This window comes from Ambystoma mexicanum, chromosome 3q (assembly GCF_040938575.1).
Source record: "Ambystoma mexicanum isolate Mex_15411 chromosome 3q, UKY_AmexF1_1, whole genome shotgun sequence".
In the NCBI taxonomy this organism is placed as follows: Eukaryota; Metazoa; Chordata; class Amphibia; order Caudata; family Ambystomatidae; genus Ambystoma; species Ambystoma mexicanum.
Window position 1 is genome coordinate 104,114,886 of NC_090926.1, and position 14,957 is coordinate 104,129,842.

At 47.2% G+C, this 14,957-nt stretch overlaps 1 protein-coding gene across 6 annotated transcripts in view; it reads left to right on the forward strand.

Moving 5' to 3' along the window:
• The window catches only part of ZNF385A (zinc finger protein 385A), a 529,518-nt gene that overhangs the window by 206,078 nt on the left and 308,483 nt on the right, over positions 1–14,957 (forward strand). For all 6 annotated transcript variants that reach the window (XM_069653221.1, XM_069653222.1, XM_069653220.1 and 3 more), the window contains exon 2: positions 4,237–4,379. In XM_069653221.1, coding sequence (XP_069509322.1) covers positions 4,237–4,379 — 143 coding nt within the window. The remainder of the gene's footprint in view (positions 1–4,236; positions 4,380–14,957) is intronic.

Consider the following 14,957-nt stretch of genomic DNA (forward strand, 5'->3'; position numbering starts at 1 on the left):
GGTAAGGGCACCGGTGCCGGTAATCCCTTACCACCCTATTCCGAGGTCCCTTAGCGGGTCCCTTCCTTAACACCTGGTTTTAGCAGGCGTTATGGAAGGGACCCGTTAAGGGACTTCAGAGCTAATAACGGTACTGCAAATTGCGGTACTGTTATTAGCTCCATCCCCATGCCATTGAGCCCTAGGGGGGCTCGAATGGGAATGGGGAATGGTTCCCGGAATGGGGACTTACCGGGTCCTCTAAGGTTGGGATGACCTGTTAAGTCCCTATTTTGGGAACCCAGTCCCGGAATGCGGTAAGGGGGTAGCCATGGTGCTACGTAATGAGGCCCAATGTGTATTATTCATCACAGGTCTTTCTACTACTTGGCCCTGGCTTCTGATGACTTTGGGGCAAGAAGAGCAAGTTGTATATCTTCCCGGTGCTTTGAGTGAGGGTGCTTTGCTCTCACTATGAGCTCACATGCGGCCCACCTAGGAACCACGGCCGCACAGCCTGACCTAGGGGAGTTTGGTTGGTATTTCCTGCAGGTACTTTCCCTCCTGATGCCAGGAGGCCCAACATGGCATCTCTGGATGACAGCCAACTCTCTCCCTTCCACGCCACTCTCGCCTTCAGGAGTATGGGAGCAGCAGCCGCGCGGCAGACAGGATCTCCTGGTTCGAGAACAAACTTCTTCCCCAAGAAGCAGAGAAGTGGGTGCTGCTACACCACTTGAGATCGCCTGTCCACAAAGGTTCAGCTGGATAAGCGGGTACGAATTCTCCAAGACCAACCTTATTAGCCAGGTAGATCTCGTATGGGACCAAAACATTACCAAACACTCTTGCACAGAATCAAAATCTGTGTAGGACAAACAAGGGCACAGAGAGTGGGTCACCTAGGAAGAACTTTCCTCTGGATCACCTAGGAGCCCATTCCCACTGCCTATTAGGAGTACAGTAGTCACACATGGTGGTAGCACCCTTCCCGGGGGAGTCTAGGGTTGAACCCACACTGCTAGCAGAGCCTGGCACAGGATCCTGGGGTGACCATGACAACAAAGGGATGAGATGGTGGGGTCTCCCTTCTCCTCTTGATGCTGGCCTGCTTTTAATAAAGGATGCATTTTTGTATTTTTGCGGCAGCAGCAGAGTGCCGCCCTCTCAGGTCCTCTTGGAGCAGGGCCTTGAGGTAGGGCCGGGAAGCGGAAGGGGAGGGTGTGTTGCAAAGACCATGAGATACCTCTGTCACCACACGTCACAATGTTAGTAGATTGTGCTACACTCGCATCTACATGTCTTGTCATTGGTGCTCTTACAGTAGTACATTTGATGCTCAGTACCTTTTTGTCCCCTGTCATCAGGTCAGTCCTGAATCCTGTCTGTCCCGCTCTGCCGCGGGTTGTTCCACGGGTACCTAGTCTGTGACTATGGCAGCCCTGTTCATTGTTAGGGCTTGGGGAGACCCAGTCCTCATGGGAGTTGTGGTGTCCCCCACAGAGATTGGGAGCCCTTTGAATCCACAGAGCGCTCATATGTGATTAAATGGGGCATTGAAAGCCCTTGATTCCTCTGTGGTGGTACTGTTGCTGTAGGGCCTCAGAAACCCATTGTTTAGCTTTCCTCCCTGGCAGTGGTGCTATTTACTTGAGGCTCTGCCAGCCCTAAATGCTCATTGGGGCTTATGGTCCATGCTGCCTGCTGGCAGTGCAGCAGTTAAGGTTTCCATTGTCCTCTGTGGCGGTGTTTCCCCGGCAGGGAAAATCCTCGTTGGACCCTGCCCACCTGGGCTGAGTAAGCGCCCAGCCGGCACACATCGCGCTGAGCTCCGGCCGATTAGGATGTTGTGGGAGAGCGGAATGCCTGCAAGCCCCCCGGCGGTGCTGGCAGTCTTGCTGGCACCGTCTGGGATTTTCATTTCTTCACCACCCACCCCGCCTGGCCACGGGATGGGCAGGGTTCATCCCGCACGTCCATACTGTTCACCCAGGCCGCACCAAGCACGTGCGTGCCCCAGGACTTCTCCTACCTCAGGGCCACCCGGACTGGACCCCCGGTGGTCTGTAGCCACTAGGCCATGCTCCTGTTTCGGGCCGCACTGCACACTTAGCCCAGGACTTTTTTCTTCTTCTGGCCTGCACGAGTTGGTCACTGGGTGGGCCACTGCATTCGAGGCCACGCTCTCGCTTGGGGACCACCCCGCACACGCAGCCCCGAGGTGCGGGCATTTGCTTTCACCCAGGCTGCTCCACGCACACGGCCTGGGGCTATTTTTTCATGCCGTGCTGCAGCTGACAGACACAGCCTGGCTCAGCACGTTCAGAGGGCCATGGGGGTCACTCGAGGCAGCGACCCCCCTAGCAGCGTTAATCTTTCTTTCCCTTTCCGTCTGTGCTCTTTCTTGCTTTCTCTATCTTCTTTCATTCCTTCCTTTCAACAGTCACTTCTAGCAGTTCTTTTTTTATTCAGTCCATGTCTCTGTTGATTGGCAGGGGAGACCTGCCATTGTCCTTCATCCTCAAGGTTCCATGTGTCCCCCATGGTGGGGAACATGGTGCAGTCAGGTCAATTCATTAGTAAACACACACATTACATACAATCTTTTAAACTCCATCTTGTGTCTTGTGGTCTCTCTGTATTGTATTTGGTCCCGCTATATTTTATTATTAACCCCTAACAGGGCCCCATTTGGGCCGGGTGTTACACGGAGACCGGTGCCTACGTCACCAAGCACATTCATGATTGAACGAAAGCCAGGTTGACTGCCCACGTGAATACATGGAGACCGGTGCCTACCTCACCAAGCACATTCATGATCAAACGAATGCCAGGTTGACTGGCCTACCTGAATACCTGGGCACTGGTGCCTACGTCACCAAGCACATTCATGATCGAACGAAAGCCAGGTTGACTGCCCACGTGAATACACGGAGACCGGTGCCTACCTCACCAAGCACATTCATGATTGAACGAAAGCCAGGTTGACTGGCCTACCTGAATACATGGGCACTGGTGCCTACCTCACCAAGCACATTCATGATCGAACGAATGCCAGGTTGACTGGCCTACCTGAATACATGGGCACTGGTGCCTACCTCACCAAGCACATTCATGATCGAACGAAAGCCAGGTTGACTGCCCACGTGAATACATGGAGACCGGTGCCTACCTCACCAAGCACATTCATGATCGAACGAATGCCACGTTGACTGGCCTACCTGAATACATGGGCACTGGTGCCTACCTCACCAAGCACATTCATGATCGAACGAAAGCCAGGTTGACTGCCCACGTGAATACACGGAGACCGGTGCCTACCTCACCAAGCACATTCATGATCGAACGAATGCCACGTTGACTGGCCTACCTGAATACATGGGCACTGGTGCCTACCTCACCAAGCACATTCATGATCGAACGAAAGCCAGGTTGACTGGCCTATGTGAATTCATGGAAAATGCACATGACGGGCCCATAGAGATGAGATTTGAGATGATGTGACCTGTACATGAGCTTATTACAGGACACAGGGATTCTTCAGCAGGGTGGGGAGGTCCTTATTAGAGCATTGCTCCTTTAAAAAATGCCCTGAGCAGCTAATTGTGACATCACACACACCATGGAACAGTGAGACAACAAAACATAGAAATCCCAAGGTTTCAGCCTCTTTGATGACTGTTCCTTAGACAGGCAAGTACTCTCTGCTTCTGGGCCGGTCCTATACTTCTCTCCACCAAGCTTCACCTTCGCTCTTTGCTGACATACTCCCTGCTTGCTTGTCATTTGCTGGCTCTTGCTTTACTTCACATGCTCCTCCTTAAACTTTCCTTTTCTTGATCTTCAAGCTGCTGCCTTTTCAGTTTAAGGAGGCACCGGCCCACACTCCCTTTCCAGACCCCTGCTGTGTTTTTACTTCATTCGGTAGCACCCGCAGCTGACTTCCAAAATGTGAGACCCACAGCCATTAAATGAAGCTTGGAGTGGACAACTAACCAATGAATTTAGTATCAAATATGTAGCTATAGACCTAAGTTTTTATGCCAGAAATCTAAAAATCCAAATGTGTATATTTCTTTGTTGATAGGACTTAGCAACACAAACATTTGGATTTTTCCGGATAACTGTTTTAATTCACAAAAAAAACATAAGATGCTTGTTGCCATTTTGTATTCATGAGTGATGTTAAATATTGTGATGGCATGTTACAGGCATTTATGCAGCCCAACTGATCTATTACCTTTGTGTTCTTTGCAGGGGGCATCAACAGAGCGGGTGCCTTCCCCACCATGCTGAGGGCTCCAGCGACCCTCCTGCAGCCGCCGCTGGACCTCCAGCAAATCCTGTCCTTCCCAGTGGAGGCGCAGCCCATGATGGGCCTGTTCTCTGGTTTCAACTTGGTAAGTCAACTATTGTAACTCTTCATGCAGTCACAGGGATTTGGAGTCCTTTCAGTTAACACTCCCCACATTCACAGCGCCACCAAGTAGCCATCGCTGGACCCGCACCTCCACCAGGGAGTCACCAAGTAGCAATACGGCAGTGAGTGTTGTGCATAGTTTATCAGCCCAAGCCTATCGGCTCTCAAGAAGGACAAGCACCAACCACATACACAGTTCACCCTCAGTTGGAGTTGTCAGTGCGTTGTAGGGTGACATCCTTGAAAAGGGGGCATCGGGGTATGTTTATCAGTCTCTGCACTTGCACGTTCTGAATGCTCACAAGGCCTAGTAGGACCGCCTCTTTCCTGTTCATCAGTTTCTATTTGCCTTTTGTTTCCCATGCTCCCTCCCCGTTTCCCCTGTGGGTGCTTTGAAACACAATTTCTTGATGTATAAGTGACTTACAAATGCACAGTAATCATTGCGGGAGACAGAGGTCAAGGCTGTTCCATTTGCTTCTTGCTTGGTGGATGACTCACCCAGTGTCTCGAGGGATAAATTGATTCCTTGTTCTGCCCTTACCAGCAAGAAAGGTTGCTGATGAACACTTGCAGGGTCTGTCACCTTCACTAAGCTGTATCCTGGCTCCTGTGCTTGGGCAGCAGGCAGGCTTTGTTTACACAGCAGTTACCTGTGCATGATCCTCTGAGATGGATGAGGCCTCCATCCTCACGTCTATGGCAGAGGACTTTGTGCAGATGGTACCACAAATGAGCGTCAGTGAAATCATTCTCCTTCTGATGCCCAAAGATGATTCCATTAAAGAGTTGGTCTCACAGCTTACAGCGTCAATCTGTTACAGCGGATTAGTCCATTTCAAGCCTTCTGTAAGGGTCCAATCTTGGCTGATGTGATTAGTGTCTTTTCTTGAGGATGTTGCTCCTAGCAATCTTTGTCTGCTGAAAGTGGGGAGGGAAAACGGGAAGTGTGGGAGTCCTATGGGATTCCAGCATGGTGGGACCCTTCTCTGAGCTGCAGCTATTCTGCTAGGATAGTCTAACTCTCCCCTCTACCCTGTCTGCCTACTTCAAAGAGTCTCTAGTTATTACCACCCTTGCTTGACTTCCCTATTGGTGGCAGAGCCTGTCCTTTGATTCACAGGTACCTGCCTGGCTCCATGGTGGTAGATCATTTTCCCCTGGAAGGTGCCAAGCCTTCTCAGAGAGAACAAAAGCTTCTCGAGGTTAACATACGTCCCTCGATGTTGGGACGTTGGGCTGCATCAGGCTATTTGCTGGAATGCACATGTTAATCAGTAGCTGCCATGTCTTCAAACTGCAAGGCAGCTTCTGATGTGCGTCAGTAGTCAGACCCATCAGAGTTACATACTTGCACTATACTTTTCAACATGGAGCATTATGAAAGAAAGACAAATTTGGGCAGGGAAGACGCCGGTTATCACGCCGGTCCCTGCAAAAACCTACGCTATGAAAAACAAAGCACTATCAAAGGTCCGAACAATTGGGAACTAATGCAAAATTCGCACATAACTAACCAATGGAAAAGGAAATAAGGAACATACTTAAGTAAAAGTCATCCCTTTAAACCATAAAGGCTGCACATAATAGCAAGCACCTGACATTGTGTATAAACAAATCCCTCCTGAAGATCTGTCAAACAGTTTATTGACAGTGAAGCGCGTGTAGAGGGTTTTATTTGAGAACACAAATCACAAGAGGGTTTTCTTTGAGAACACAAATCACAAAATAATAGTTGGAAAAAATAATAAACAGAAAAACTTTCTTGAAACCAACACAGAAGTCTTGTCTAATTGTTGAAAAAACCAACCGCTTATAACCAAGCAGAAATATTCATTCACAATGAGCGTGCACACAATTTGGTTCTTACCTTGCTCCTTATAATCATTATGACAATATTATAGTCAATCGTTAATGACGGGCCTGTTGTTGGCTCCCAGGTCCCCTCGCGGGACCCAGTAAGGACGCCTGGTTTTTGCAGGCGTCCATTGCGGGTCCCGTGAGGAGACCTCGTAATAGGGCAGAACGGGTTTACCGGCACCGGCACCTTTACCGGTGCCTGTAAACCCGTTCTGCCAACCTTATAGTGAGGCCCATTGTCTTTGTTGAGATTCGAGGCCAGATCATGTTCTGATGAAAAAGATAGCTAGCAAAGTCAATAACTCTTGCAGACCAGCAGGCTTAAGATTGAATTACACTGAATCATCTGCATATCCTATCTAATGAAAAACAACAGTTCCCAGGTTTTGCAGATATGTGATATTTCCGGTCATTGTTAACGTTAGGTCAGTTACGTAGAGGTTGAATGAAAGCGGTGCACACCCTTGTTTTAACCCGGTAGTTGTTGTTATCGAGGGGGTGAGTGTGCGCTGGTATTTGTTCCCACTTGTACGGTGGTGTCTTTGTACGAACTGATGATGATATTTAGCAGACCTCAAGGCCAACCACAGGATCTAATTTTTTCCATAGGGCTATCCGTCTAACTGTATCAAACGCGGTGCTCAAGTCTACAAACGCTGCGTAGACTAGCTGTTGCATGTGGCCCATGCTGTTTCTACGGTTGTTGTTAGCAACATCAGATTATTCCCCATTGAGCAGGCTTCACGAAATTCAAGCTGGCTGTAAGGTAGGATATTGTGCTCCGTCGCACAGGACTCAAGTTCTCCCAGCAGTACCGTGGCAAAGAGTTTTGCCAGATCGTCCAGCATTGCCAAGACTCTATAGCTCGCCAGATCCTTATGTCTGGACACATTACGCAAGATGAGAAGTCCAGAACTGAGCCTTAAACACTGACGAGGCCTTCATAACTCGGTACATTACTCCAGATGGGCAGTCCAGAACTGAGCATAATACTCAGATGTTGCCTTCATAACCGGACACATGACTCCATCTGACAAATCCAGACCTGTGCACAATACTTACCTAAGGGCTTCGGCACGTAAAGAATAGATAAATAAATAAATAATACACAGACAATTACTTGATAACTTGACACATTACTCCAAATGAGAGGGGCGTGATACTCAGTTGGGGTCTTCATAACTGGACACATTACTCAAGATTAAAAGTATAATACTGAGCCTAATACACAGGTGATGGCTTCATAAATTGGCACATTACTCCATATAAGAAGGGCAGAACTGAGCATAATACCCAGTTGGCACCTTCATAACTGGACTCCAGATGAAAGTCCAGTACTGAGCCTAATACTCCAGATGAGAAGTCCAGAAATTAGCATATCATATCAAAGGTTAGAAATATACCACAACACACAATAAGATGCCCGCCTGTCGATGCAAACAGAAAGACAGAGATCTGTCCCTACTCACCCTACTTACCCTATTTGTTCCTCTTACTCCAATGTCTTTTGCACACTCATTAAACTGAGCCCGCAGGGGTGGCTCAGGCTATATTCTCTCTATAGATGGCTATGTATTACCAACAATCGGAAAAGTGAGGTTCTCACTAAATCACTAAATTGAACAGTGCAACAAAATGATTGTATTTAATATAGTATGTTTCTACTGCATTAACTCAATGTTACAGGCAGATGGACACGAATAATTGACTGGATCTTTGACATAGCTGCCATTTGTACATGTCATTTACATGTGACTGCTTGCTATTCAGTGTCCATGTGTTCTGCGTGTAAAGTATAGCTCTAAACTGTAGACAATTGCAATTGGTGTTGAGAGAGTATTTGATGATATGCCATTCCCCCTTTAGTACTGCGACCCGCAGATTACAGCTCAGTGCAATTAAAATTGGGATCCAACTTTCATTTAGTCACTAACATAAAAGTCCTCTCTGCACCTTAACAACCGGCTATGCATGGCTGCTAAAAAGTCTTTCAACTAGTCATTTCTGCTACTAATTGAACAGTCACCTAAATTCTGATCGCTATTTAGATGCAATGTAATGCTATTCAGTTTTCATTAGACTACGGTCTACCTACGGGCTATACATACTACAACAAATATTAAATAGCATAATATAGCATCATTCACAGATGATACCTTCATAACTGGACACAGTAATCTACATAAGATATCTAGAACTGGGCATAATATGCATATGGTGTTTTCATAACTTGTCACATTACTCAGGGTGATAAGTGAAGACTTGAGCATAATAATCTGAGGATGCCTTCATAACTGGGCACATTACCCCAGTTGAGAAGTCCAGAACTCAGTATAACCTAGAAAAGATGCCTTCTTAACTGGACACATTACTCCAGATGAGGAGTCCATAACTGAGTATAACACTCAAAAGATCCCTTCTTAACTGGGCACATTACCCCAGATGAGAAGTTCAGAAATTAGCATAATACTCAAAAGATGCCTTCTTAACTGGACACATTACTCCAGATGAGGAGTCCAGAACTCAGTATAACCTAGAAAAGATCCCTTCTTAACTGGGCACATTACTCCAGATGAGGAGTCCATAACTGAGTATAACACTCAAAAGATCCCTTCTTAACTGGGCACATTACCCCAGATGAGAAGTTCAGAAATTAGCATAATACTCAAAAGATGCCTTCTTAACTGGACACATTACTCCAGATGAGGAGTCCAGAACTCAGTATAACCTAGAAAAGATCCCTTCTTAACTGGGCACATTACTCCAGTTGAGAAGTCCATAACTGAGTATAACACTCAAAAGATCCCTTCTTAACTGGGCACATTACCCCAGATGAGAAGTTCAGAAATTAGCATAATACTCAAAAGATGCCTTCTTAACTGGACACATTACTCCAGATGAGGAGTCCAGAACTCAGTATAACCTAGAAAAGATCCCTTCTTAACTGGGCACATTACTCCAGTTGAGAAGTCCAGAACTAAGCACAGTACTTAGATGATGTCTTCATCCATTGTCATATTACTCTAGATGAGAAGTCCATAACTCAGCATAATACTCAAAAGATCCCTTCGTAACTGGGCATATAACTCCAGATGAGAAGTCCAGAACTAACCATAGTACTTAGATGATGCCTTCATGTCTGGACATATTACTCTAGATAAAGCCTCAAGCAATTGAAGAATATTGTAATGGAAACTTCCGGCACTTCAGACAGTACTACTTCTGAGAGTACAGAACTACACATCAAAATGCAGAAGAGACTTCCAAACTGGACTCACATCTCAAGATGCACACCCTAAATAGGAGGCAGTCTCAATAAGTGGAGCAAATGCTCCATATATGACCTCAGGAAGTGGACACAGTGGCCCTATGTTTGACCTCAAGAACTGCATGCCAGACACTAGAGGAGGCCTCGGCAACTGGAGCAATCCCCCCAGATGGATCCTTGCAAACATGACACATTGCCCCTGGTGTTACAGCCCAGCCCCCTCACATTAGTCGAGAGGGGGCCACACAGAACTGTGCAGAACGCATAGAGATCCGGCCTCCAGCGCGAGTCACACTACTCCAGCTAAGGCCCATGCGCCATCATTGGCAGGGATAGTGCTCACTGACACAGCTCACGCGGTGCTGTTGTTAGAATTGTTGGCAACTTTGCCTGCTCTAACTGGACAGCTTTAAAGGGGCATTCTTCGCGTCCTCATCGAGACATTTATGGGACACCATAAAAGTAAACAGCACACGAAAGAAACCGTGTTAGTGTAATGCATTCTTTAAAAGGTCGAATCTTGGAATCACAGACCCATGATGTATACGCGCCGCGGAGGAGAGGGGCCAACTGGGCAGAGAGCGGGACGGTGGGTGCGGCGAGGGACGGGGAGAATGGAAAAAGGGGGAGCCAGAAGGGACCTGTGACACACACATACTGTCGGGTCACTCACCGGTGGGCTTTCTCCTGGGACTAACACCGTGTGCATGTTATCCTTTTGTTCCTTACAGAAGGAGCGTCTTCCTCGGGTGTAAGGGAACTTTTGTGTTGGCAACAGCATATCTCGACATTCCAGCAAGCTTGAATCATCCCAAACTCGATTTATTCTAGTTTAAAGGAGAGTTCCGGGACTTTTTTTTTATTGTCCCTACGGGTCGGCCATGTGTTTGTAAGCATAAATCGGTAGATCGTAGGAAACTTTCCTATGGACCTTACCCGACTTTTCGCCCATTATCGCACTCGAAATCAGCCTCCATTTTGTGATAATCCTATCATTCCGCCGCATCGACCTGGCTCACCTGCCTTTGCGGCACTAAATCAAATCCCCCGCCCCTGAGCCTGACATCAGCAGACGCGTACTGCCCATTTCAAGCACGTCTCGTGTCAACAATCGCTGCGCCTCAGCTATTGACGTGTTGCCATGGAAATGGCAGGACGCCTCTTTCCCCAATAAGTATAAACAGACCGTTTCACAACACACAGCAGCAGATTTTCGATTCCATTCCTCTCTCTGTGTTACTTTGAGTATTCTGTGACTCGTTTCAGTGCTCTGGTCAGCTACCTTCGCCGCTTGTAGCCCGTGTGAACACCTGTACCATCTCTGTAAATTATTTTACTATCTTTACCGCACAATGGCCACAATAATGCCGTATATGTACGAGCCCGAGTACACCGAGGAAGAACTACTGGAAAGTCAAGCACGCGAAAACGATGGGGATTCGGACGGCAGTTGGGAGGACCAGTCAACGGATGAAGAGCCTGGACCATGTCGCATGGACGGCGTCTCCACCTGGTGCACGTGCAATCGGTGCGAGCTAATGCCAACTGAGGAGGAGAACTGCTGCTGCCGTGAAAATTCCGGGTGCTTGGCCTACATTTCGGAAAGCGAGCAAAGTCTGCAGGAAGGCGAGCAAAGTCCGCAATGCATCACCGAGCTGCCAGAGTTCAGGGAAGCCTGCCTCTCACGGACCGTGTTGAGGATGATGATGGTGCTTATGCACGAACTTCGCGGCACTGTTCGTCCGCGTAATCCGAGTAACGAGTAAGTATACTCTGTTTGTGATGTCAGTGATGCCACCACTATTTCATGGTCGTCTCCCACATATAAAATTACATTTACATATCATTCGAACGCATGTAAATTTGTTCCATATAGTGCATTTTCTAGATATAATTTTTTTCTAAGAAAAATGACATGTGTTACCTGAATCGACATTGATAAGAAAGTTTGGTCAGTTTAATACAGTTTGCATCTTTTTTTTTCACAGGTGGTACAGGCTGGTGGCCTATCGTTGCTTCACTTGGTGGCTTCACGGGAGGCTCGGACACCGCGTTCGGAGAGTAATACCTGCCTGTGCGGTACTTGCCATTAGACAACATTTCCCCAGTGACAGTGGACAATACCGCGGATTTTCCCTCGATGTGCTGCAACCTCAACTTTACAATGTGTAATGTTTATTATTTATGTTTAATTAAAATCTAAAATAAAGCCCAACATATATTTTAACAATGGTTGTTTTGATTTTTTAAATGAATCTAGTGTATATTCTCCTGGGAGGGTGAGGTATTTATAAACTCACCCCCCTGCATTCCATGTAGTAGATCCTGCAGCCATCCTCTTACATTCAGTTAGATGGCCTCTCCTTGGTGAGGCCCTGCGGCAAACGGGTCTTGTCTGCACGACCACCGCCCCGATCCACCCCCCCGCCCTATCAAAGGCAGTTCGCACCGGGGTACTTGTGCTAGCAAGTGGAGCTGTCAGGGAGCGATAAAGGCCAAGAGGTGCCAAAGACCATGTACACTTCAAAGTGGTCTATAGAGCATGGGTTGTTGTTCCCATGTCTACCTCCAGACCCCGTGTCTCCTGCCAAGCATCCCCCCTCACGCTGGACGGCCCCCTGCAATCCACATAAGTGTGTCTCCATTCACGAGTCTTCCTGTGTCTTGTCTGCACGACCACCGCCCCGATCCACCCCCCCGCCCTATCAAAGGCAGTTCGCACCGGGGTACTTGTGCTGGCAAGTGGAGCTGTCAGGGAGCGATAAAGGCCAAGAGGTGCCAAAGACCATGTACACTTCAAAGTGGTCTATAGAGCATGGGTTGTTGTTCCCATGTCTACCTCCAGACCCCGTGTCTCCTGCCAAGCATCCCCCCTCACGCTGGACGGCCCCCTGCAATCCACATAAGTGTGTCTCCATTCACGAGTCTTCCTGTGTCTTGTCTGCACGACCACCGCCCCGATCCACCCCCCCGCCCTATCAAAGGCAGTTCGCACCGGGGTACTTGTGCTGGCAAGTGGAGCTGTCAGGGAGCGATAAAGGCCAAGAGGTGCCAAAGACCATGTACACTTCAAAGTGGTCTATAGAGCATGGGTTGTTGTTCCCATGTCTACCTCCAGACCCCGTGTCTCCTGCCAAGCATCCCCCCTCACGCTGGACGGCCCCCTGCAATCCACATAAGTGTGTCTCCATTCACGAGTCTTCCTGTGTCTTGTCTGCACGACCACCGCCCCGATCCACCCCCCCGCCCTATCAAAGGCAGTTCGCACCGGGGTACTTGTGCTGGCAAGTGGAGCTGTCAGGGAGCGATAAAGGCCAAGAGGTGCCAAAGACCATGTACACTTCAAAGTGGTCTATAGAGCATGGGTTGTTGTTCCCAGGTCTACCTCCAGACCCCGTGTCTCCTGCCAAGCATCCCCCCTCACGCTGGACGGCCCCCTGCAGACCGCATAATGCCACGACATATACACGTCATTCATTCACAAACACACCCCTGTTTCGAATTCTTTATAACCCACTTCATATTTCTAATGAGAACTTCTTTGCGCTTTGCTAGTCAACCCGTGAAGGTGCTGGTTATCTGCTCTTCGTCTCTGTGAACTTCCGTGACCACTTTGAGCAAACTCGTCAGTTTGCAACCTGTGAACTGCTCCCTGTTCTACGACAAGAAACTACTCTGATCCCTGCATCTAACTGTTTGTTCGTCAAGGTAAGTCCATGTACCATAATCATTTTGCGTCCAATTTTTTAATTTATATCTATTTGCTAGTAGTCATCAAATTGCATCCATGTTTTCTTTTCGTTCACGACAGTACATGCAAGGAACTAGTCACATGTTCTGAGTTTAGTCAAATTACTTTTTCTATTTTTTGAAAGTTATTGAAATACTTATCCGCATGTGAATAACATGTATAGTTCCAAGAACCAAAACGGACCTTGCATTGAACCTTTTATGTGTCATTTAATGTTTTAACACATTGGTATTCATAGAGAATTGTTGATCTTTACTTTTCAAAACTTTCCATAATGCCTGCCTGTTCCATTGGCGGTTGCCCTTCGAAGACCCATAACAAATCTGAAGGTACTATAATGCATGTTTTCCCTAAGACAATAGATCAGATAAGAGAATGGGTCCGATATTGCGGATATCCAGCCTCTGAGATAGAAAGTAGAGTCCTAGAAGTCTTTGCGGACAAGAGGGGTGATCGATACCGCATCTGCAGCAGGCACTTTAGCCCAGACATGTACTCCACATCATTGCTAATAAGGACGAAAACACCGCGAGCGAGGCGAAAATTGCTCTCAACCGCTATTCCCACTCTATTCGTCCACATCCCTCCACTGGTGAGTCAAGTTAACGTATTTATCTCTCGGCATTGCGGTAGTGTGTAGCATTAGCTAACAATAATTTCCCCATTTATGTACCCACTCAATATGAAGGCTGAAGATTCTCCATCCGTGTCGTTATTGCAGTCATCAGCCACTTCAAGCGCCTATCGGGTAATCTTACTTAGCTATTCTGACACTGACTTGTTTTAGGCATGTAAATCAATAGTTTTAATTGATCGTGTAATTATTTTACCTAATGGTACACCACAGTACTCGTCCTCTAGTCTTTGTTTTCAGTTATAATTATTGTTATCCAAAATAATGCAAGTACTGTCTTTCAGGGAGATGCTGAGGAGTCCAACGCATTGACGACAACCGTAGATGTCACTCAGATGCTCGAGGTACGTTTCAGGACAGTTCCATCGATGGAGATCATCAGATCTTGCATTCTTGTAGCGTGATTGTTACACACAATGTTTCTTTCGTTTTTAGCCATTGATATGTCCTTCTGTCGTCGCCCTCGTATGTGTCTTCTTTTTTCAATATTGTGTTCATTACTAATGAAAGTCCTATGTTTCAGGGAGTCGATGGAGCATTAGTCCAAGAAGAAGGGGGAGCGTGCAGTTACGGGTCGGCGCAACAGCTTGCAGAAGTGTGCACCGCAGTTACAGCGTCCCTTGATGTTCTTATGCATTTCGAGGTATGGATACTGACAGATCGATCAAGCGAGATCAAATGACGTGATTACATCCGCTATACTTCCTTCTTTATTAACGCAAGTACTATGTTTCAGGGAGCTGACGGAGCTTCTTCAACAAGAACATCACCCCTAGTAGTTGATGCAGATCTCTGGGTGGTGACACTTCCAACGATGGAGCAAATCGAATCATATTTAGATATCCATTATTTATTTTAGACAACTGATCAAAGATTGTGCAGGTCTATTTAGATGAGCTGTTGACGCCTGCACAAAGTTTATGTTCTTTTTAACAAAATAGAAAACCATACTAATGCAATTACTGTGTTTCAGGGAGTTGCTGAAGCGTCATCTTCAATAATATCATCAATGGAAGTCTATGCGGAGCCCGAGGTATGGATCTTG